The 24,704-nt window shown below is 37.5% G+C and overlaps 1 protein-coding gene across 4 annotated transcripts in view; it reads left to right on the top strand.

Annotated features, from left to right (window-relative positions):
- Positions 1 to 24,704, top strand: part of LOC120412402 (uncharacterized) — a 446,365-nt gene that overhangs the window by 382,269 nt on the left and 39,392 nt on the right. For all 4 annotated transcript variants that reach the window (XM_039572863.2, XM_039572864.2, XM_039572862.2 and 1 more), the window contains one exon: positions 18,829 to 18,880. In XM_039572863.2, coding sequence (XP_039428797.1) covers positions 18,829 to 18,880 — 52 coding nt within the window. The remainder of the gene's footprint in view (positions 1 to 18,828; positions 18,881 to 24,704) is intronic.

Raw genomic sequence — 24,704 nt, 5'->3', positions numbered from 1 at the left:
CATCGCAAAATAAACGTGTTTGTTTACACTCGACGATAAACACGACCTCGCAGCGTCGTCGTAGCTTCTGTTTGTTACCGCCGTATTGTCGGTTCTCTGGTCTTGAAGTCATGTTTTTCCGTACATCCACAGACTGACGGGCAGCTGCTGTTGTTTGTTGGCTTCCAAAATGTTTGTTTTTTTTTCTCTCGCGGGGTCCCCCTCCCTTGGCTATGGTCAAGTTCGCAGCTCCAAAAACTTGGACAAATCGAGCGAGTAATTGTTGTGAGCCTGTATTTTTGCACAACTTTCTTTGCGATGTTTTGGGGTGATTTTCCAGTCGAGAAAAGCAGCCGTCACAAATGGGCGATTTCTTGAAGAGAGACGCGAATCAAGGGCGATTTAAGTGAAGAGCTTATAAGTTGTTTTAAATCGAGACACGAATGAAGTTGAAGAAATTGAAAAAAACCGCTCTAGATAAAAATTAAAAGTGCCTGCTCGAATGGTGATGAAGAGGGGAAATTTAGCGAGGTTTTTTTTCTGCTTGGTCTGTTGAACCACTTCACATACGTCTATACTATGCTTTGAAGCATCAATTAGCAGGCCCATTTGTTTGAACGATTGTGTGAAGTTTTCAAACATAGTCGTGATTGAAGAGGGTTTTTTTTCTCTCCCCATACTTTCTGGTAGGTTTATAGGCCTATTAGTGCCTTATTCGAACGGTTGGGCTTTGGTTCCTGGGTTAAGCGCCCATTAGCGTATTGTTGAGGTGAACTCGTTGAACTATTGGAGCGGCTAATGGGACTAGTTTTGCTGAGCTTTGTTTTTTGGCTAAGGTCATGGAGGTTGGCTCGAGTCAAGGTATTCAGTTATCAGTGGAAAAGTTCGTCAAGGGGCACTTCTTGTTTTTTTTTTTCACGACTTTTTGTCATTGTCCTGAACACCAGTCTACGACTTCAAGTCTAGTGTCAACTTTAAGCTCGCCACTTTTACTGTTTCCAATTCCAGCGAGAACCGTTGGCCTGTTTACACTTCCTCTTCTTTTTTCATAGCTCTAGAGTGGCGTACTTTAGCTTGGAAAGTTCATAAGTATGCTGATGATGCTTTTTTCGACGCGCGGGACGCGATTTTATGACTGGGTGTACTTTACTATTATTATTAGCGAGAAGGCGGGAGTGTTGAATTTGACGCTTGCACACCACAGCTGAACGATAGTACGTGACGGGCACGGAGGGAATCTGTCTACTGCAATTTAGAAAAAAAAAGTCGAATTCTCGGATTAGTTTTCAAAAAGCCGTAAGAGCCATTGATAAACAAAGTCCTTTTTGCATCGGTATTCGAGATACTTACGAAAAACTAATATCAAAAATGCTCAAGAGTGTTCATCTACACGTCCTTCAAGTGCCCCAAACTTAAAATAAATGAAATTTTGTTTCATTTTCGAGAAAAACAAAAAATAGTGTCAGAGGTCACGACGGCTCTTACGGCTTTTTGAAAACTCACCCGAGAATTGGAGTCAGTCCAAGACATGTCATGTCATGTTCAAATCAAGTTCAAGATAAGTCAAGTCTATGGCAAAACAAAACCAGTTCAAATTCAGAGACAAATTTGGAGTTAAAGTCAAAGTCAGGATCAGAGTCAAAGTCAGAATCTGAGTCCAAAGCCAGATTTAACCAAAGTCAGGTTCAGATTCAGAATCGGATTTACAATCAAGGTCAGAATCAGAGTCACAGTCAGAGTCAGTTTCAGAGTCAAAATAAGAGTCAGAGTTGTGGTCAGGATGAGATTCAATTCAGAGCTAGAATAGAATCAGAGTCAGCATCAAAGTCAAGATCAGAGTCAAAGTCAAAGTCAGAATCAGAGTCAGAGTCATAGTTAGAATCAGAGTCAATGTTAGAATAATTAAACAGTTCAATTCCAGAGACAAATGTGGAGTTAGAGTCAAAGTCAAAGTCAGCTTCGGAATCAGAGTCAGGGTCAAATTTATGGTCAAAGTCAGAAGCAGAGTCAAAAGCAGGATTAGAGTCAGAATCAGAGACAGAATTAGATCCAGAGACAAATTTGGAGTTGGAGTCAAAATCAAAGTCAGCTTCGGAATCAGAGTCAGAATCAGAGTCAGGGCCAAATTCATAACCAAATTGAGAATTAGAGTCAGAAGCAGGATTAGAGTCAGATTTAGAGTCAGAATCAGAGACTGATTAGATTCAGAATCAGAATCAGAGTCAGAATAAGAGTCAGAGTCAATGTTAGGATCGGAGTCAAATTAGGATCAGAGTCAAAGTCAAAGTCAGCGTTGGAATCAGAATCATGGTCAGATTTATAACCAAAGACAGAATCAGAATTAGAGTCAGTCTCTGAGAGTCAGTTTCAAAGTCAAAATCAGAGTCAAAATCAGAGCTAGAATCAGGGTCAGAGTCAAAGTCAAGATTTGAGTCAAAGTCAGTATCGGAGTCAGAGCCAGTGTCAGATTCAAAATCAAAGTCAAACTCAGAGTCAGTTACTAAGTCAAAATTAGAGTCAGAGTCAAATTCAGGATCAAAGTCAAAGTCAGCGTCAAATCAAAGTCAGATTCAGATTCAGATTTATAATCAAGGTCAGAATCAGAGTAACAATCAGAGTCAGTTTCAGAGTCAGAATCATAGTCAGAGTTGTAGTCAGGATCAGAGTCAAAGTCAGCGTCAGAATCAGATCCAAATCAGAGCTAGAATAGAATCAGAGTCAGCGTCAAAGTCATTGTCAGAGTCAAAGTCAAAGTCAAAGTCAAAATCAGAGTCAGAATCAGAGTCAGAGTCATAGTTAGAATCATAGTCAAAGTCAGAATAAAAAAAACAATTAAAATTCAGAGACAAATTTGGAGTTAGAGTCAGAGTCAAAGTAAAAGTCAGCTTCGGAATCAGAGTCAGGGTTAAATTTATAATCAATTCAGAATCAGAGTCAGAAGCAGGATTAGTATCAGAATCAGAGACAGAATTAGATGCAGAATCAGAATCAGAATTAGATTCAGAATCAAAATCAGAGTCAGGATAAGAGTCTGAATCAGAGTCAGAGTCAACGTCAGGATTAGAGTCAAAGTTAGTTTCGAAGTCAGAGTCAGGTTCAGATTTATAATCAAAATCAGAGAATCAGAGTCAGACTCTGAGTCAGATTCTTAGTCAAATTCAGAGTCAGAATCAGATCCAAATTAAAGGTAGAATCAGCGTCAGAGTCAGAGTCATATTTATATTCAGAGCCTGAACCAGACTGAAACATGACAGTTTCAGAGTCAAAATCAGATCCAAATAAGAGTCGGAATCACAATCAGATCCAAATAAGAGTCGGAATAACAATCAGAATAAGAGTCAGAATCAGACTCAGAATAAGAGTCAGAATCAGACTCAGAATAAGACTCGGAATCAGAGTTAAAGTCAGAATTAGAGTCTGTATTAGAACCATAATTTGAGTCAGAGTTTGAATTGGAGTCAAAATCAAAATCAAAGTCTAAAAAAATCGAATCGAAGTTATGTTAGAATTATTTCAATTATTTAAAATCAAAATTCGATTTCTGTATTCTCTAAGTGCAAAACTCAAAACCGGGCTCAAATTTTGTGTTTCATAAAGGTTCCGCAGCCGCGCTCTTCACGAGACCAACCAAGACGACATAATGGGCCTCCGTCAGCATTGTAGAATGCTGGTAGCACCACTACTTATCACATTATGCTCGTTTCCTATGCTTTATGCTTATTTACACTTGGCTGCTGGCTTTGTTTTGCGCCGCCCTCATTAAGTGTTCTTTTTTTTTCAATTCTCATCGCGTGCCGTCTTGATTGTTGCACTTTTCACTCTTCTTCTTTTTTTAAATTTTCCTTCCCGGTTTGTTCTTTTGTTTTCTTTTTCTGGATTTGTTTTTTGTTTTAAATCTTGTAAAGATGTGCGCTGAATAGCAACGAAAAAAGACGGTCTATTGTGGTTTTATAGACCGGTTACGGTTATTGCGTCCGCTTAAAGCTAACGGATTCTACCAATTGGTTCGGTTTTATCTAATTTAAAGACCTTCAACTTGTTCGGCTAATCAGTTTCAGGCCCGGCCGCAATCAATCCTTTATTGTTCGCGTCGAAAATTAGCCCGAAAAAATCGATTAATTAATAGTTCCGTTTTCTCCCCTTTGGACCGGGACCGCTTAAAATTTACATTTCGTTGATTGATTTTCTGCGCTTTTCCGATGGAAACTGGCAGTAATTTAAACTGCCCCAGTGCGCGCGCGTTTTCCGAAAATAAATTCTCAAATTTCAATCATTTATTTATTGCTCGGCAGCACCTGCTGTGGGGAGGCCAAGCCGCCGTCGTCGGTTGTGATTATTTGTACACGGACGATGAAATTGACCGTCCAGCTGGAAACATTTCAAAAATGTATTGCTGCGAACACACGTGGCACAATAATATCGACGACACCGGTGGGTGTTGTTTTTTTTGCGGGAGTTTACTTTGCAAATGTATGATTTTTTTATTGGACGAAAATTTGAGCTTTTCACGGCTTGATCTTATTTTCAGATTTTTATTAATTTAAATTGCATGTCGACATTTGTTTTTTTTTTATCCTTTAATTCGTTGAAGTTAATTGAGTATGGCAATCAAATTTCCCATTATGTTGTGATATTTTTATTTAAAAAAAATCAGTCTTGCTCCTTCTAGCTTGAAACAAAAACAAATTAAATCCTGACTCAAACTTGTTTTGATAGCTTGCAATTACCCTTCGCTCAAAATTAAAAATTCAAAACTTCCTCCTGGTAACAGCCCTATTTTACACGCATTCCAAACAACTAACTCCGGCTAGCGATTCCACGTGGCTTGACCTTGTAGCAATTTGTAGCTTGCTTTGAATTTCCCCTTCCAGCTTCAAAGCATTCTAGTAATGACATACCGAATTGTGGTTTTCAAAAAAAAAATGTGCTCGTTGTGTTATGCGCGCCCAATTATTTCCACAATTTCCACACACACACAGCCACTTTGTTGCTTTTTGGGGGGTGGAGGAAGTCAGTCTTCGTAACACTGCTCGACCCGCGGAACTCCTCACCGGCAAATTCCGCACAATCAAGCCAATTTGTTAGATTTGAGACACAGCTATAAAAATTGTTGAAAAATTGAAAAAATATCAATTCAAGTATTTTTTCAAACAAATTGGTTTCTTTTTGATGTCATATTTTAAAATTTCAAGTTCATGCAGAAAATTCAGTATTTTTTATCTGTGACTCGCATGTGTGAATTTATACGGCGCTCAGACATAAATCTAATTCCGCCACAAAATATGGAAACAAAAATGAATAATTACACAACGATGTTGGGTGAGGTGAGGTGCCGTGGGGCGCATGGGACGTTTTTGTGTGTGAAAAACAAACGGAAAGCCACTATTAGTTTATTGAATGCGGAGCGTACGTTATTTATCGGACGGTTTGCTTTGGGTTCAGCGATGTAAGCAAATTTGACTGAACCCCGGGAAGGTGATTAGTTTGGGCTTTGTCCATACCTGGTGAACTCATTTGGCATTGAGAGGGTCTTAATCGCATAGTGCAAGGTAGTCAGTGATCAGAAAATTGTTTCACAACCCTTTTTTGGGTGGGAAACATGACTTTGGTTTGGGTTTGGAAGGCATATTAACAGAAGAACATAAAACTATTATTTTATTTTATTTAGATTTATCAACGTCCCGCGAAATTCATGAAAAATGTTCAATATTATTCGTCCAAACTTATCACATCATTTGGAAGTTTTGAAAAGATAGTTCACATTACCTAAGCAATTCTTCAAAATATTATTAGGATTTTAAAATTAATGCCAACATTTGAAAATAGCTTAATTTTAAATCTTAAGTTTTTTTGTAAGTCTTTAATTTAGACTTCTGATAATCAAATTTATAGGATATTTTCTGAACTTTTCCAAAAATCAATTTGGTGTCTTGGGTTAAGTTAAAAAATAGTTACAATCTTAAAAAATAACTTTTATTATTAAATAACTGTCGAATTTTTTCATAACACTTCTACGGACAGTCCTTAAATTTGTATACAGACTTTTATGAAGAAACAAATCTAGGGTTTTTTTTTTAAAGGTCCTATAAGCTTTTTTTTTTATTTTGTGTTTCATTATTATATGTCCTTTTAAAAAAAACTTTAAAAATGATACAAAATGGTTTGATTGGTTATATGGAATCAATGAAAAATATTACAAAAATAAAAACCAGCAACCAGCTTAGAGAACAACTCATTTTCCCAAGAACGAAAAGATACTTTGAAATAAAAAAACGTTACTTAAAACACCTTTAGGTGGTTGGTGCCTTCCTCACATCCATAAAGTCAATACATTCAGTAAAAATAGCAACATTCCCCCTTAACATGTTTAACAAATCAACTTTATTACTCATTTCTTTTGATAGGGTTCGAAGACCTTCAATATTTCTGGATCATCGACAAGGTCTGATAAAAAACCTATTCAACGATAGTTCGCATGGAAGATTCAGACAATATTCAATTAAGTGCTAATAACTTTTGATAGGGATGTCAGATCTTCGATGTTTTAGGCTCATTTGAAAGGTCTTTCGATTATCTAACTAACGATGGGTCGCATGATGGACCCGGAAATCATTTTTATTGAATTATCTGAGATCCGGCCTCCAAAACGTGTATAAATAACACTTAAGTGCTAATAACTTTTGATAGGGTTGTCAAATCTTCGATGTTTTATACTAATTTGAAAGATTTTTAAATTATCTAACTAACGACGGGTTGCATAAGGGACCCGGGCATCATTTTCATTGAAATGTCTGAGATCCGGCCTCCAAAACGTGTATAAATAACACTTAAGTGCTAATAACTTTTGATAGGGTTGTCAGATCCTTGATGTTCTAGGCTCATTTGGAAGGTCTTTCGATTATCTAACTAACGACAGGTCGCATGATGGACCCGGACATCATTTTCATTGAAATATCTGAGATCCGGCCTCCAAAAAGTGTATAAAAAACACTTAAGTGCTAATAACTTTTGATAGATTTGTCAGATCTTCAATGTTTTGGGCTCATTGGAAAGGTCTTTTAAATACCTTTCTGAAAATGTATAACATGATAGGTTTTCTTGCAAAAACCACCCTTTTTACAATCTTCCGGACATACGCCAAAATCGTTTTTTTAGCATAACTTTTGAAGTACTTAACTAAACTTGCTGATTTTAAATAGAGACTTATGGGACCCCAAGACAAAATCCGTTCATCCAGTCCGGAGATAATCGAGTGACAATATTTTTGTCCACCCACCTACACACATCCACACAGACATTGATGATCCTGAGTCGATATGTATACGTGAAGGTGGGTCTACGAGGTCAAATTAATAAGTTCATTTTTCGAGTGATTTTATAGCCTTTCCTCAGTAAGGTGAGGAAGGCAAAAAACGCCGAATTGTGACTATAAAGTGAGTAACCGAGCAATTCTCTCGCATCATTATGCGAATGTGAATTCTCTCCCGGTTTCTCTTGTTTCCCATCATTTGATCAGAGCGAGTTATTCAACTGGAGTAAACGGGAGCAAAGCATGAGAAAAGAGAGTTTTTTTCTCTTGCTCTCTATCTTCTACTGCCGATGAAATGATTCTAAGATGAAATCAGTCAACAAACTCTAATCATAACTAATATGGAGGATGGAATTGACAATTTTTGATACTATTTTGAAAAGTTAAAAAACGGTTTTTTTTCGAACAAAATTTAAGGCTATATTTTGAAAACGGTGCACTTAATCAAAAAAAAATAAAGTTCTTTTCGATTGCAAATTTGATTTTACATAAAAAAATGACGTCAAAATATTTTAAGAACAAGCTTCAATTTTTTTACAAAAATCACTATTTAAAAATAATTATAACTTGTCGGCAAAATGTTGGACCTTACTTCAGAATGTTTTGAAAGTAGCGGGGTTTGGTCCCTTAAAACATTTACAAAAAATTAAAAAATACGATTTTTTTGAAATTGATTTTTTTGTGAAAAAAGTTAATTAAAAAATCACCATTTTTTCGTGTAACAATTTATTCTGAATGGTCCTCATCAATACCTACAACTTTGCCGAAGCCACCAAATCAATCAAAAAAAAATTTTTTTTTTGTGTATGCTGTCAAAATTGTATGGAGATATGTATGGGTAAACCAATGACACAAAATGGCTTCTTGGTCATAGGGAAGGCCCCCACAATGTTTGAGCCAAATAAAAAAATACGGTCGATTTCGTAGAGAATTGCTCAAAAGATAGTTTACGTTACCCCAATATTTCAAAATTTACAGAGCAGATTTTCCAATTTCTTGAAAAAAATGCTAACTAGGACAAGACAGTGAGTAAGAGAGCAATACTCTTCTAGTTCATCCCTTTTGCTCAGCGCGAGGTTAAACTAGAGTAGAGAGTAACAATGCAGATTCTAGGAACCAAGATATGTGAGAGTTTTTCTCTTGCTCTCTATCTCCCACTGCCGATGACATGATTCTGACATGAAATCAGCCAACAAAATTCAAATCATAACCAATATGGTGAGTTTTTTTTTACCAAACCACCATGATCCATGACGCCTAAACCGTGCAAAATTGCTCTGAAACCGATTCGTCGATTTCTTATAAACGAAATTGTTAAACCCTGCCCAGATGGGTATAATTCGCGCTCAAATTGAATATTTTTCAACCGATCAACAGCAACAAAAATCCACATCGCGTCCATGACCATATGCACAACTATTAATTCGTTTAATTAAAACCAAACTGCTCCGGCGGCGGGTAGCAATTTCTGAAGCTGCGTTCTGCGCCATTTTTCGGAAGGTCGAGCAATTTTTGGATTGGTTTTGCCTAACTTTTTCGCGAGGGGTGCGCGGCAAAATTGTGCACAATTATGCAGATTGTGCAGTTTGAAGAGTTGGTAGAAATTGCGCACGTGCTGTCTCAATCCGATAATGGCATGGGGTTTGAGAGATTGGTGGTTTGATGGCGGTGTTTGGTGGTAATTAGGGTTTAGTAATATAATTTAATTGTGCTAACAGAGTTTAGTTAGTAAATCTTAACTTTGATTGGTATACGTCCTCGAAAGAAGACCTACCCGAAGTTCACTCAATTCCCCTCCGAGAAGCTTCCCAGAACGACCTACCGCAAAAAAAGTATGCCGACAGACCAAAAATCAATCATAACATGCCATCATACCTTCCCGGTACAGCAATTTGATTAAGATCCGTTGTCCGGACGACTGTCCCCGGTGTGCCGCAATTCCATGTGGGTATACTACGTGCGTACAAAGCCAACCTAACCTAACAACAATCTAATTTCCCATGTAATTCGTCTGTCTGCCATCATCATTCCGCCGTTCCACTGTCTACCATCGCCGGACACCAGCGTTACGAATGCTACCTTCCTGGGAACTGCAGGACTCCCTGCCGGTTCCAATAGGCGGGATTTCCCTCTTGTATTTTGGGTTTGCCAGACCACCCGCATCTTCATCGGAATGCCGCATAGTTTGGCCTCTACGGGAAAGAATCAAATTATTCTCTCTGCTGACACTGTGTGTTGTCCCGGGGAAAATTTTCCCCTTGATTACCGCCGCGTTCCGAAACCTTTTGTGGGACCTATTAGTTCTGGCTGACCACGGTGTCTGTTTGCGTTGGTTATCATGAAGAGATCGATGAGCTTGGTGTACAAAAGTCCTAGGCCATCGCTGGAAGATTTATGCTGTAATAAAGTTTTCTCTGAGTTTTGCCAAATTGAGAAGGGTAGATGGACCAATCTCAACCATGTTGCTCACAAAACCTAAAAGATTCCAACTCTACAGCCCACAACAGGTACCCCCACCCTAGATATCCTTTTGCTCCTGCCGCCTATTACTCAACGCAAAGGTTTGACAAAAGAGTGCCCCGGAAAAAGAAAAGTGTTTCTTTCACTTCACTTTCCCAAAAATCCTCAAGAAGGCAAGTTTTTTTTTTTGTGTCCCAGATGTGTACACAAAGATAGGGGCCAGCAGCTTCCAGGGTCTGCCGCGCCGGACGACCGCGTAATGGCGGGACAATTTAGTAAGTGCTAAGACAGGTTACCCAGATGGCTTTGGGCGCGCGGTGTAACGTCGTACGACCGGTGATTGTTTGTTTACTTTACTGCAGGCTTTCGGGGGGAGATCAATTTTGAAGAACCGGGATAGGCTGAGGGAAAGTTAAGAAGATTAATTTTCATGTTTTTGGGTTGAGGAGAGCGCTCGAGCGTGTCTTTCCTTTTTGGTAGATGGTTTAAGACAGAATTTTGATGCAGGTTATTTACAAAGGGAATTTGATTTGTTATTTTGAAATATAAATGTTGCACGTGATTTCTACCCAAAATGTTCTTTAAAAATCCATTTAATTCTTACCGTTGCGATTTGCTAACATTAGGATTCAATTTATTCTGATAAGTGGAAGTTGTTTGATATCTGTCATGATGTTATGCTAACTGAAGATCAGTTTTTGTAATAGAAATTTAAAAAAAACTTGTTTATGCAGCTGAATTTTTCTCAATTTTTTATATCAAAATTTGCCCTTCGATTTTTTTAAATTATTATTTTTGGTCAAGCTATGATATTTTTGTTTTTTTTTTATGTTAGGGAGTTTGGGATGTACTGCAATTTTTATTATAACATGCTATGGACTAAAAAAGCTACTTCAAAATTGGTTGAGTTTTAAGAAGGATTTAAAAGTCAAAACACTAAAATTTTCTTAATCGTGTTAGGGGAGAGTGGGGAGACTTGATCCCCTTTTTTTGTATCGCACATAAATCTGTCAATTTCTCACAAAACTATGAACTTTTAGCATGAATTGAAAGCTTAAACATTCAACTATGTTTGGCTGATAAGGGTATTTCATGAGATAAACTCTTCGAGTCATGCCAAGCGTTTTAAAAAAATATTTTAAACCGGCATTTTCAAAATGTTGGGGGTAATTTGATCCCCCTTTCAACATTTTGAAGAAATCTTAAGCAAAATGTTTCTTATTCATCCAAACTTTTAATTTTCTATAAGTAACAGCAATTTCACATTAAACCTGTAGGTTTGCGTTCAAAATATAACAAGTTTAGCATGCAAAATATTAAAAAACTTAAAATTTTCTTTTTTAGACCAAAATTAAGCATGTTTACAAAAGCTGGTAATTTTTGTTTACAAAACTTTTGAAAAATGGTTCAAACTGCAATAAGTTATGTACAACTATACTAAAGAAAACTATGTACGAAAACCCAGCCCAATTATTTAATCTTGAGGCTGATTCGAGTGCCTGTAAAAATGCAGAGATCAAGTCTCCCTAAACGCACTTTTTTAAACAATTGATTGTAAAAATAGTATGACGATAAATTTAACGTCAAATTCGTAAGGGTTTTGGAGTTGATATGTTTATCAAACAATTCATGTATAAAAAATATTTTTTTGAATAATTTTTGAGTGTTTTCTATCCTTATCAAAACAAAGAAAAAAGATCTCTTGGAATGTGTGTAACTCAATCTAAACTTTTTTTAATTTTTTTCTTTGTTTTCTACAATGAGTTTTAGTGAATTTCGCACAACTTTCTAGAACAAAGCTAATTGTTTTACCCACATGCTGACGAGATACAGGCTTGGGATCAAGTGTCCCCGGGGATCAAGTCTCCCCACTCTCCCCTATATTTATTCAAATATCCGAAAGTTGAATGTCAGATAACAACACATTTATCATAAACTAAACACTCTTAGTTTGGTAGTTTTAATTAATTTCTGTTAAATTTTTAAGCTGTCTCTAAAGGCTTCACACAAATTGATTATTTCATATTGATTAATTCACGCAAAGACTTGTCCTTGGGTTTTCAAATAGATTAGTTTAGATAAACCAAAGTTTTAAATCATTTCACCAATTTCCGTTATTAACATATTTATTCGACAATGCAACATTTTTTAATCGTCGTATTAAAATATTATATTACACAAAATCTTCATAAACCTTTCATTGAATGTCGTGAGTAAAAAATAAATAAATGAAAAATAAATGGCAGATACTAAATTAGAAATCAGATAAATCAGAATTACAGCTTATATAAAGTGTTTTCGACTGTTCCAAAGTAACAAATAGTTCAAATAAAAGTGAGCAAGCAACTCTACATTGTTGATGTATCTAAAAATGTTGATTTAATAGCGGAAAACTGCAAAAGTGATGAGAATTGGTCGAACGGCTAAGAGTGATTAAAATGGGTATATTTTCCTTACATTTATATTTTAATTCATTTTTTACCAAAAATGTGGAAACATTGTGGATTGTTAATATTTCAAAATATAAAAATATTTTGTACAAAAATAAAAAAAATAGTGACCTCTAATGCCCATTTTTTCGATTTTTTTTATTTTTTCCTTGTTGAGTAGGTAATTTTGAGCAACTTTTGGTCTACGAAAAACTTTACTTCTCTTGTTCCATTTTTAGTATTTTTATTTCATTCATTTTGTTTAGTTTATGTTTGTTTTTGATAGTAATTGTCTTGTTCTACTATGCTCCTATCATGAACTTTTGCCTTTTTATTTTTAACATGACTTAACAGTTACTTTTTCAATTGTTTTCCCGTTTATCACGTATTCTACTATAGAATGATACCATCAGATAGAATGATACCATAGATGCATAGTCAGAGGCAAATCAGAAATTACTGTATACTTATTTTCACATAAAATGTAGGGAGAACTCCACAGAAGAAAAATGCATTTTCAAAAACATTGGCAAAGTCACATAAAACACGTCAAACTTCCATCCCTAATTTTTTTTAAATTTCATGAGTTTTTCTATCCAATTTTGAAGATCGCAAATTGGTCGAAAATGAACTTTTGGCGATTTTTTAGATCAGACCCCGCTTAGAGGCGGGGATGGGTTGTAGCGGGTTAAAAACGATCGATGGATGAAGATAAAATAATGTAAATCATGATTTTTTTTCCTATTACTAATTCTTTATATTTGCACTTTGTTCTTCCGCTAGAAATTTGACAAGTCTGGGTTTTTTTTAAAGGTCCAATAAACCAGATTTTCAGTTTTTGCTTTTTGGGTGTTTTTGAAACCGCCTTGAGTCAGGGGTATTTAAAAACATCCAAAAGCAAAAAACTGAAAATTTAGTTTATTATACCTTTAAAAAAAACTCCAAGTATAAACGTAAAACAACCTAGGGGAAATATACCCGTTCTAATCAAACGCCTATCTTCTCATATGAAGAGCTTGATACTCGATTAAAGCTTTAAAAATACTATTTAGGCTATAAACTTACCAGCAACAGCAGTAAGAACGCAAATTTATGCCATTTACTGGCCAAAAAGATCAAATTTAATGCACTTTTGATCATAATTTCCATTTTGCGAGACCATCTCTCAACATTTTGGTGGCACACACATCCACACGCAAGATGAGAGGTTAACTGCTTAACGAAAGTCGCCATCAATATCTTTTCACTTGCGCTAACGATTTCAAAGCGCTTTAAGATATAAAATTGCTTCCAACTACCAGCAACATGTTCTTTTGTACATTAGTTAGTCACTTACTTGAAAAATAATCCCGAAACATGTAAATAATTAGCAAGCACCATCAAAAAAACAAACGCACCAAGTCTTTTGACGTTTGAATTTTGACGACCCATTCCAATCGAAAGCTGAGGAAAACCGAGCGAGAAGCGAAGGCAAATAAAGAACAAAGGGTGGCCACCAACACCTCCAGCAGCGCCTGTTGGAGTGAGCCAGTGATGCCAGGAAACTTTCTCTATAAATGCTACTTTTCGTGAGTGTTCGCTTAAAATTTCATCAATTTTGGCAGCACTAAGCAGACCCAAAAGAGCGCTGGAATAAAAAGAACTAAGCTGAAAATAGGAAAATGGGCGTGGCCCAATACATTCTCGACTGATTAGAATGCATTTGTGAAATATATTTTTGAAGTGCTTGTAAAAGGAATAGCATAACTTGTAATAAAAGTGGTAATTAACAGAAATGCTCACAAAAAGTTGCTCTACTCGTTGGTGTACTTGGTTTTAGTAAATTTCAAGGAACACTCCAGATTATCCAGCATCATTCAAACACGACCGCTTATTAGGCTTAAAATGGGTATATTTCCCCTATCAATGAAAAATTGTTACTTAAAGAAAAATTTCAACCTCACTGGTTTTTTACCACCAGTAAACCGCAAACTAATTAATGGATTCTTTTCCCAGTTCTTCAGATTCTAAGTGACAGTTCTTTGTTTCAATTTCTACACTCTTACTAGACAAACCTGAAATGATGGGTAAAACTACCTTCACATTTTTTTCAAAAGGCAAGCTTTACATCAGCCCTTAAAACTAAACTCCACAGGTCGTCCTCGTTTCAACCATAAGCTACCAGCCAAAAAATAACCTCACGTGCTCTGAATTCCGAGTAACATCTGCAGATCGCTCCAATTTCCAGCAACCTTTGCCTGCCGTTGACGGACCCAATTGGAAGCCGCCAGCAAAGGAAATTAAACCGGTAGCCTTTTCGCCACGCGCTCGCTTCCAATTTTCAGATAAGAACCACATGTTGCAATAACATTGAACAGGAGGAATATAAAGGATCTCATGGTTCACATCCAGCAAGGCCGCCACGGAGTACGATTCGATACGTCAGATACCGAGCGCTGCCAGAAATGTGAGCGCATTATCCTAGGATCTCTCTTCTTTCCCTGGAAATGACAGATGTTTCTTGCGGGGGTATGAAAACTGAACCGAAATTCAATATCTGGGGTACGGTCCGGGTGAGGAATTGAAAACAAAATAGAACTGTATTATTGCTTATTGCGTCCTCGGGTCGTTTTCAGGAATGTCTTTGTCAAACTCTGTTGGTGTAAATTACATTAAACCTGTCAGATTCGTTTGGCACATCGAACAAATTTTGACATTTAAAAGAATTTGAGTCAAGAGAGCATAAACTTTACGTCGAAACTAAATAGCTGCTTGAATGAAATTACGCACGCGACGACGATCCAAAAATATCTCTCCGTCGTCGGCCTCAACTGCCGTCATTTCCTGTAAATCTGGACCTTTGTCCATCCATCCGTCATCACCTTCTCGACAACTTGCGGGCGGTGGTGGCCGGATTCTGCGAATCCACGACGCTATTTCTGAAACAGAACACCACCAGCGCGCGCATTAGCAGAGTGTCAAATTGGCAGATTGTCAAGCCACCCAGCTCTCTACCGACCGGACCGGAATTTGCCCGGTCAGCTGTCCAATTCGATTTGGAATGCAAATGGAGAAAACCGCGCGCACGATGACAAACGAAGACATAAACTTTACCGGATAATTAGCCTCTCTTGTTTGGCCGTGCGATGCAAGTTGAAGCGTTTTGGGCATCAGGGGTAAAATGGACATCAAGTGTCAATTTCTTTAGTTATGTCTTTCTCCGCTAGCGAAATTGGCGCTTTCGCGCTCCACTCATCGTACCGACATCGACAGCGAACTGCACTTCGTCGATCTGTCAAAAGTAATGTTTCTCAACTGGCACCATACACGCTAAACCAATTCTGTCAACTAATCTGAACCTTGGCAGATCAAGGTTGGCGAAAGCCAAGTGCAAAAAAACTCGCAAAAATAACGATAACTGCACCAACAACAATAACAAGCTTAATGGTAATGATTTGCTGGTTATGTTCAATCGACGAAAGCACAACACACATACAAATTAACCGGTAAATAACAAAAATTAAACATGTGCCGCTGCCAATACAGATCTGTCTGTGTGCCCGTGTGCACCATGTGCATCGTACACGGGGAGCTCACGGACAAACAAAATCGATTTCCGCCTGTAGAGGGGTTTGCCGGATGATGGTGTGGTTTTGTTTTGTTTGGGTTTCAGTTGTTGTTGTTGTTGGAACGGATGCAGCGTAGCCTTCTTCGGAACTTGCGGCTTTATGTACTTTGAGCTAAAACGGCCAGTCCGTGAAAGTTTCGAGGGGAAACCTCGGGAGAGTGTGCGGGTATCGAACCGTAAGAGCGATTTGTGTATCGATTTGGAGACTTTGTTTACATCTGGGCGGAATAACGATGATGTAAACAAGCTCGTTGATTGACGTTGAATGACAGGCCGTAAAACAATGTATTGAGCAATTTTCATAATGTAATTATGTTGAAGTCGAAGTCGGTGGAGTCGACACTTTTTGAAGACTTGCCCAGTCACGAAATATTCTAGCAGAGCTGGTTCTGCCAGAATCCTGCTAGAACGTCGTGACTGGGTGGGAGTCGAAGTGGATAAAATCAGAGAAGCCTGCTAATTTTCAAGAACAGTCGAATCTCGGTTCTAATTAGAAAAATCATCAGAAGCGTAGTCGAGAGCGTAGTCCCTAAATTTTCATAAGCCCAAGTCGGAGTTCTTGAAAAAAATACCCGGCTTTGTAGGTAAACAAACAACTTTAAACTTGCGTTACTATTAACTTCTGACAGTCGACTCCACTTACCCATGGCGTCACTAGTTGACCAGTGAATCAATTGGCAAAATTCAAAATAAATTCCATCTTTATGACCAACGCTGACGCGGCACCTCGTATACCAGTCAGAAGCCTCCCAGACCGTAACGATCGCGATCGCGATGATGGTGCGATTTCTCGTAAACTTTACAGATGATGAGTTTGATTTCTTGGTTTGGTCGCCGTTGTTGTTGTCATCCGCGACAAGGCGCCATCGACGACGACGCCGGTGACATTCCGAGCCGGGGGGCTCGATTTAGATTTGCTGGCCCCGTGTGCGCGACTCGTCCAGACCAGGGAATGTCACGCGGTTCAAGCGCTATAATTAACCCGGTTTGTCTGGCTGTGGAAAGTGGGAATTCCTGAGGGATTTGCACTATTTTTACTAGGGGGGTTAAAATTATGCATGAAGTAGGTGGTTTAAGGCAGTGTGTAACTTTTTGACAGTTGATGTCACTAATACACTTAAACCCAGTTGTTTTTACAACGTTTGCTTTTAGGTGACCGATTTTAACCGCAATATTTGTTAAGGCTTCATCCATAAAGTACGTCACGCTAAAATCAGCCAAAATTAACCCCCCCCCCCCCCTTTGTCACGATTTTCCTATACTTATAACATGCAATGTCACACTTGCTCAGACCCCCCCGGGGCCCCCCCCTCCCCCCCCCCTAGAGCGTGACATACTTTATGGATGACGCCTAACTGACTACACAGTAAAAAAAAGTGTAAATTTGAATGGCGTAGAATTGGAAGTTGTAATATTACCTCAATTAAGAATGAAAAAGTGACAACAAACTGGAGTAAGGCTTTCTAGCCCAAGTGAAAAAATATAATTTAACCCAAAAATGACGAACTCCTCGTCACAGTGTCCTGATGCAAACAATGATCGAGCTCGAGGTGCCCCGCGAAATATGTTGGCTGACATATCGGGCGGTCAGTCAAAAAAACCAGCTAGAAGTCGCATGACATAAAACATTTGCTAGAAAGAGATAGCAAATCTGATGCAAACAAACCCCCAGCTGCCATGTAAACATTCTTTGAATGTATTGGTAAATTTCTGACTAGAAAGCCTTATAAACAAACGTTTGTTTTGTTTGCATAAGTGTGCGTGCAACACTCCATACGAAAAAAATAAATTACTAATACATGCACATTTCTGGCGCATCGTTGCATTAAATTTGCGTCTACACTAACACATTCAAATATCTATAAAATAAAGCAAAGTTTGTAAAAGAAAATGGTAGACCTTATTAAGTTTCACTCTGAAACTAAATTTACTTTTAAAAACCCAGTACTAAAAAACTATTCGATTTTGTGCTGCTGTTTACGGTCAAGACTCTTCGAAAGCCACATTGAATCGATGCACGATAACGTCGTATTTGCAGCGACTGGAAGCTTAAATCTACGTTTTTCTCAGTTTTCTTCAAATTAATGGTCCCCGACGCATCGAGAACATTGAAAATTAATGCACTGTGAAATTTATGGACATTTATTAGCCTTAGTGGGGCGCGAATTTACTTTCAATCCTAAAGCGCACTCACGGAATGCTTTATGACCCGTTTGGGTGATTACGGGCTCGAATTGGTAATAGATCTGCACGTTTTTTTTGTACCAATAAATCAAACTTTTGACAGCGGAGGAATTGCGAGCTAATTTTGAGGAGCGGCCGTGGCTGACTGGTTACGGTGTTCGCTTTGTAAGCGAATGGTTCTGGGTTCGATTCCCATCTACTCCCAACGAGAAAGTTAAGAACACATAAATTTGAAATGATGAATATGAACGAAAAATCAAAGTCGCTCAATGCGGGGTTCGATTCTCCGTCCTTTGGATTGGTAAGCAAAAATGCTAACCACTAGGCCATTACGACTTGGTGAGCGTGGACTGAAATTAGGAATACTGTTACAGAGAGCGAGTTGTGGCGCTATAACCACGGCAAATAGTGTCCAGGGCATTCGTGGAAATACAATGTCCCATCCCAGAGGGTTCCGGAGTACCAAACCTTCTTAGCATGGTGCTCCCAACGAATACAACCAAAATCTCGGAGCGTATGGTGGTGTGTCCCCACGCTTCTTCCTCCCCTGTCGATTCAGAATTGTGTTGTTGTTCGAACACGCAGTGCTCAAACTCAACCCAATTACGAGTCATCTCTGCGATACGGCTTTACGCAGTAGGCCTGGCCGCTTTAACGCTTGTGATGTTTCAATGCATTCCGATGCAATGGCGCACTACAAATGTTAATAAATGACAAGAAGAGTGCTAGGCGTCATCTAACCTAAGGCACTCTCCAGGATCCCTTCGAAAGATTGGCTGCGCTAGGGTCTGATTAGATTAGATTAGATTAGGAGGAATTGCGAGCTAATTTTGGTATCTTTTTATTTCTTTTCCTTGCAGCGCACTTACATCGGATGATCTGGAGTTGTCGGCAATTTTCGCATCGAATTCGGTAAGTAGTCAGCACAAGATTTGTCCCTTCATTGAGTGGCACTTTTTAGATCATTTCTGATAGTTTAAATATCTAACTGTAAAAGCAAATAGTAGTAATTTAATCGGAAACTTAGAAAAGTGTTATAACCTATTTAAAAAAAATACAAAATATTCTTAATAAGATGTTAAGAGAGAAAAAAACTATAAATCTGGAGTTTTTTTTGTTTTTGAAAATTTCCAGTTTTTGCTTTTTGGGTGTTTTTGAAACCACCTTAAGTCAGGGAGATTAAAAAACACCTAAAAAACAAAAACTGAAAATTTGGTTTATTGGACCTTTTAAAAAAAAACTCCAGAAATAACGATGAGACGATGACCTGGTGCACCCAGGTCTGTTATTGTTCCACCTAAAGACCACGACGGTAACACACTCATCTACATCGAGTAAATTGTGTTAAAAATTCACACACCTCCTTCTACCCCCTTTTCCTGCCTTCCTGGTGGGTGGCTCCCATCGAATGCAATAACTCACTCGCTCGGAGTTCACAAAATGCAATCACCATGAATTAGCAATCAGTCGCGATGCGACGAGCCGGGCTCCAATGATTGATGATGATTACTGTACACACAAATGCTCGCGAGTTTTGACGATTAGTACAATTTGTGGAACTCGATGAACTTGTTTGTTGGCAATTTGGTATCAATTTGATGGGATGGGGAAGGGCTGGAATGTAAATAACACAATTCGGCATTTTAGAAGTTGATGTCAGAGTAAACGCTTACATTTCGTCAAGGTATGACAGATTTGGGCTCCCTGAATATTTTCGAATCGATAGAATTGAATTTAAGTGAAACATACTTGGACATTCACTAAAAGTCAATTCTATCGATTGGAGCATGTTCAGGGAACCCAGATCTATCATACCTTGATGAAACTTAAGCGTTTACTGACATCAACTTCTCAAATGTCGAGTTGTGTAATCTCCGAATAGATAAAAAAGAACTTTGATAGGAATTTTTAGAAGAATTATTTTCTTAAAATACTAACTCATAAAATTAGGCTACTAATTAGGCTTCAAAATCTTTCTTTTCTCAATTCAAATCGAGAGCATTTTACTCCCGACCCGATATATGATCATCATTTGTTTAAACTCCTATTCAGTTTAAACTAAACTGCCCATCCCTACCCCACCACACATTGACCTGTCTCCGAGGGAATCCCTTTCCGTGTAATTTTCCATCCCATGTTGACAAAGATAATAGAAAACAAACGCCCCCCTCGTGACATGGCCATCGGCACGGACTTGGACGCTATCAGCTGGCACCTACCTACCTACCTGTCATCATAGTCGTGTCAATCGGCTCGTTACAGATCCACCCAGATCCAGCTAGCTGTCGAGCGCGCTCAAAGGGTTGTTATCATTGCAAACAACGCAAACAGGTGAACGCCCACTTTACACACCTTTCTCTATTGATTGTGATGTAACAAACTGGACGAAGCCCCCCCTGCAGGATGGAGTTGTAACTACTGCTGGTGGTGATCCTTTGTCGGCTTATCGTTCAAAGATCTGAAAAAACTTGTTGAAAAGATTGATATTTCTGTACAACTTCAAATATGTAGCGTTTGATTTTGTTTAAATAAAACCAGATTTGAACATCCCTAACTATTACCCAGTCGCTGGCAACAGGTAGCACTATCCGTTGCAAAGCCAGTCCAGACGCGTCCTCTTGTATACACTTAATCCCCCCCTAAGCAACGTAAACACCAGAGAAAAGCAGGGAGTCATTTAAATAATCCAGCCATTTCAAAGGACTCAACTTTTTTTTTCATACTTCTCCATTTAAATATCAAAACAAAAATAGTTCAAGTGTCTGTGTACCGGTAATTGCTTCTCTCTGCAGTAGAGAAGAGCCAGCCAGCCACTGTGAAAGTCCTGGGAATGGATGCAGCTGTTTCGGAGGCCGTCTTGGCTGTGATAGTGACGCTCCCTCAGCTCGAGTTAAATTCTATTAACGTCAGTTTGTATTACACAGCAAGTTTGCGTGATCTAGGTTTTATGGGAAAACTTTCAGTCGAGAAGTTGGTGATTTGTTAAATCTTTTGGAAATAAAAAATATGATGTAAAGTTCAAATAAACAATTGAGTACTAAAATTAAGCTTAAATTAATGATATTATTATTTGTTCACTATTGATCGAAACTTGCAAGACACACAATTTTGCAGAAAACAATGTAAAAAACTAGACACAATTAAACACATACCTCTGGTTACAAAAAAAGATCATTCACCCGTAAAAAAAAGTCATGCTTGTGCTTGAACAGACTCTTACTTTGTAGATGTAAGCAAAGGGGAATCATTCGAAAATCACGTTACGTATTCTTACTTTAAAGTAAGGCCGCTGCAAATATTTTTTAAAGTTTATGTTCAACATTTGCAAGAAAAAAGTGTTTAAAATGCATTTTACACCTGCCCAGTAGGGGGCCCAGAATATGGGACTTTATCTCAAATCTCGCTCCACAAGCTGAATATTGTTCCTTAAGCTATTTTAAGACTCTGGGCCAAATATGAGCAAAATCAGTCAACATTTACCCATTGATACTCAAAGGTGAAGTTTGCATGGGAAAAAATCGAAAAAAATGTATGGAAACCCCAATTTTCTTACGGTTTGGTCTGAAGGGTGCGCTACTTCCATCCAAATATTCTCAAAAGTGAGAATCTCATCGAAAATTTAATGCTCTACAACTTTGTAGAACATACCAAAGCTGTAAAACTCGATCCTAAAAAGTTATAAGCGATTTAAAAAAGTCAGTCGCCAGCTTTAGGCTCGAGTATCAATGGGTTAATCTTAACCAATGTCGCTCAAAATTTGCACAGATGCCTGAAATAACCCAATAAACAATTTTCCGCTTGTGGAGCAATGGGTAGTCTGCCTTTGTGGATCAATCGGACCGCGCACTGGACTCACAATCCAGAGGTCGCCGGTTCGAATCCCGAGGCGGACGCAAAAAATTCTAAGTGTAAAATATAGGTATTCGGTGCCCTCTCCCCGTGCCCATACCTTCACACTTAGGAGACCCGGGAGGCGGAGTCTTGTCGCAAAAAGAACGATACACGCCTGTGGAACCGTAGACGAAACCGCAAGGTTTAAGAGGGCCACATTATAAGGTGTTACGTCGATTCCGTTTTTCCGGAGCAATGGGTAATTTTTTCTGGGCACCCTACTGCCCAGTTGTTTTGCAATCATCTGTTTTTAAAATATCCAAGTATTAAAGAGATTTATTTTTTTCGCCGAAAAAAAAACTTTTTGCGGTGCTGTACATTGGAATTTCACAAAAATTGAAAATATTTTTGATCGTTCCCAGACATGCTAAATATGATTTTAAACGCAGGAAAATGCATTTCTAATTGTTTTCAGTTGATTAGACTTCTATTTCCTTGAAAATTTGATTTTATGAAAAAAAAAAAATTTGGTTGCCCCCTGATTTTTAGGACCGATTTCGAAAGGGGGGGGGGGGGGGGGGCGACATAAGCTTTGAAAAATATTTGCAACGGCCTAGTTAGATTCAATTTTCAAAATGTCCTATCTGCATGGGAAACACATGTTTTGTACATTTACTCTGGTACCCAGTTCACAACGATAAAGCTTATTTTTATCCGCGCAATGACAGTTAGTACAGCCACAAAGGCTTAAAAATGGATTTAAATCAAGGTGCAGGGCTAATGCTACAGACATGACCACCATAACGAAGGCACTCTTATTTGGAATTATTAATTCTCAGGTTAACTTCAATTGAATTACAAATATTGAATTTCTGTTAAATTTAAAACAAATTCTAAACTGTGAACAAAGCTGCATTTACAAATAGAGTATCTCGAATTTTTTCTAGTCTCTTTCAGCAACTTTTGTTCCAGCAATAACTTGACATCTCTTGTTTTATGTTTCTCTTCATTTATTTTTAAGTATTTTTATAAACATTTAGCTTGTTACTTTTTTATTTCTAGTTCAGACCTTCTCTACAACCTTCAAATATTTTGTCTGTTTTCATAATATTCCAGTCAATTTTTAGTTTACTTGAGTGTTTCATATCCGCTAACTTGGTTTTTTACAAAGTTAAAAAGTATCACACACAAAAATAAGTCATATTTCATTGAAAAAAAAAAGATTACACGAATAAATTGATTATTGCATAATTTTTTGTACAAATATCACCTGTCTGCTCTGTTTAATCTGATTAATTACTAATTAAACATATCAATAATGAAGAAATTGTAAAAAAATGAACATTTCGCTCTTTGAAGCATTGAAAAGCTGAGCTAAATTCCTATAACACATGACTATTTTGCCCTGAAAAGTTTGTTCTAGAAAACGCGCCATGATAATACTTTTTTTTTTCAATTCAATAATTTTTTTCACAATTTCGTATTTCTTATAACTCAAAAGAGTTTTAAAGTTCCTCTCAACTATGTTTTATATTTTGGTTTATTTAAGCTTAATTAAATATTCTTTCAAGGGATTTGGCAAGACAAGGAAAAAAATACAACAAAAAAAACCTTCGAGATTTGCTAAGGGAACATCCATAAACCACGTGGACACTTTAGGGGGGGGGGTATGGCGATTGTACACGATCCATACAAAAAAGTTTTTTTTGTTTGGACAATTGTAAACGAGGGGAAGGGGGAAAGCTGAGATTTCAAAAAAAAAGTGTCCACGTGGTTTATGGATGGTCCCTAAGGAAAAGGATACAAAAAGAAAAGCTTAAAACTAATTCACAGTTCCTTTTACACAAGACAGCCTATCAGTTGTAGATGTACTTCATGATCAGCTCATTGAGAGATCATTTTATTTTCCATGACCAATTTTCACCCATTTCATATGACTTTGCTGCATATTTGACACATTTTGTGATGCAAAAAAGAACTTTTTTTTTCAATGTTTTGCAATTAAATCAAATTTTTTCAGCAACACATTTTTTGGGTCCATTTTAGGGTCTCATACAACCTCTGAAATTTGGGAACGATTGGTTAAGCTCATGATTGGCATAAAGCGAATGAAATTTGTATGGAAATTACTATGGGGAAACTTGCATTTTCACAGTTTTTATGAATTTAATCACTTCCAAATTTTGGGAGATTGTTTGGGACTCCAAAAGGGACCCAAAAAAAGCTGTTGCTGATAGGATTTTTATCATTTTCAATTTTAACATATAACTCGATTTTCACGTAAGTTATACTGACAATTTCTCATTATTTTTCTGAAATATGATAAAATGTCTTTCAAATTACATTAAACAATGTAGCAAGATCTAAATGGCAATTATATTAAAGTCATTTTAATCATATGGCTATATTTATTGACAGAGTTGCCAGATCTGCGAAACATATTTTTTATCGGAAAGATCTTCAAAAAAATCGATCTTAAATCATACAAAAATATGTTTCTGGAAATCATTTTAACCACTATTTTTAAAATTTGGATTTGTAATACAATGTAGAGTAAAATGTGTTACTCATTACTTTAGAAAGTGTTGCCAGGATGTTTTTAAATATTCTTTTTGTCGTTAAATCAAAGAAAATTGTATCTATCAGAATTCAATTTTCATTCTAAGACGATAACTTTCCATCAATTTCATGTACTTGAACTACTTGTCTCTAAATAACTGTAACATGAAACAGAAAACTTCACATCTTTCCAGCCAATCATTGAACTCAATCCAACAAAGGAGTACAAAGTTCCAGGTTGTAACGATTACGTAGTCCCATCCCCCTGCAGGTACCCATATTGCACTGTCAGAAGTAGTCGCATAAACTTTCATAAATATGTCCCATTTGGCCTCGTTTGCAAATG

This window comes from Culex pipiens, chromosome 3 (genome assembly GCF_016801865.2).
Source record: "Culex pipiens pallens isolate TS chromosome 3, TS_CPP_V2, whole genome shotgun sequence".
Lineage (NCBI taxonomy): Eukaryota > Metazoa > Arthropoda > Insecta > Diptera > Culicidae > Culex > Culex pipiens.
This window is presented reverse-complemented; position numbering and strand designations above follow the sequence as displayed.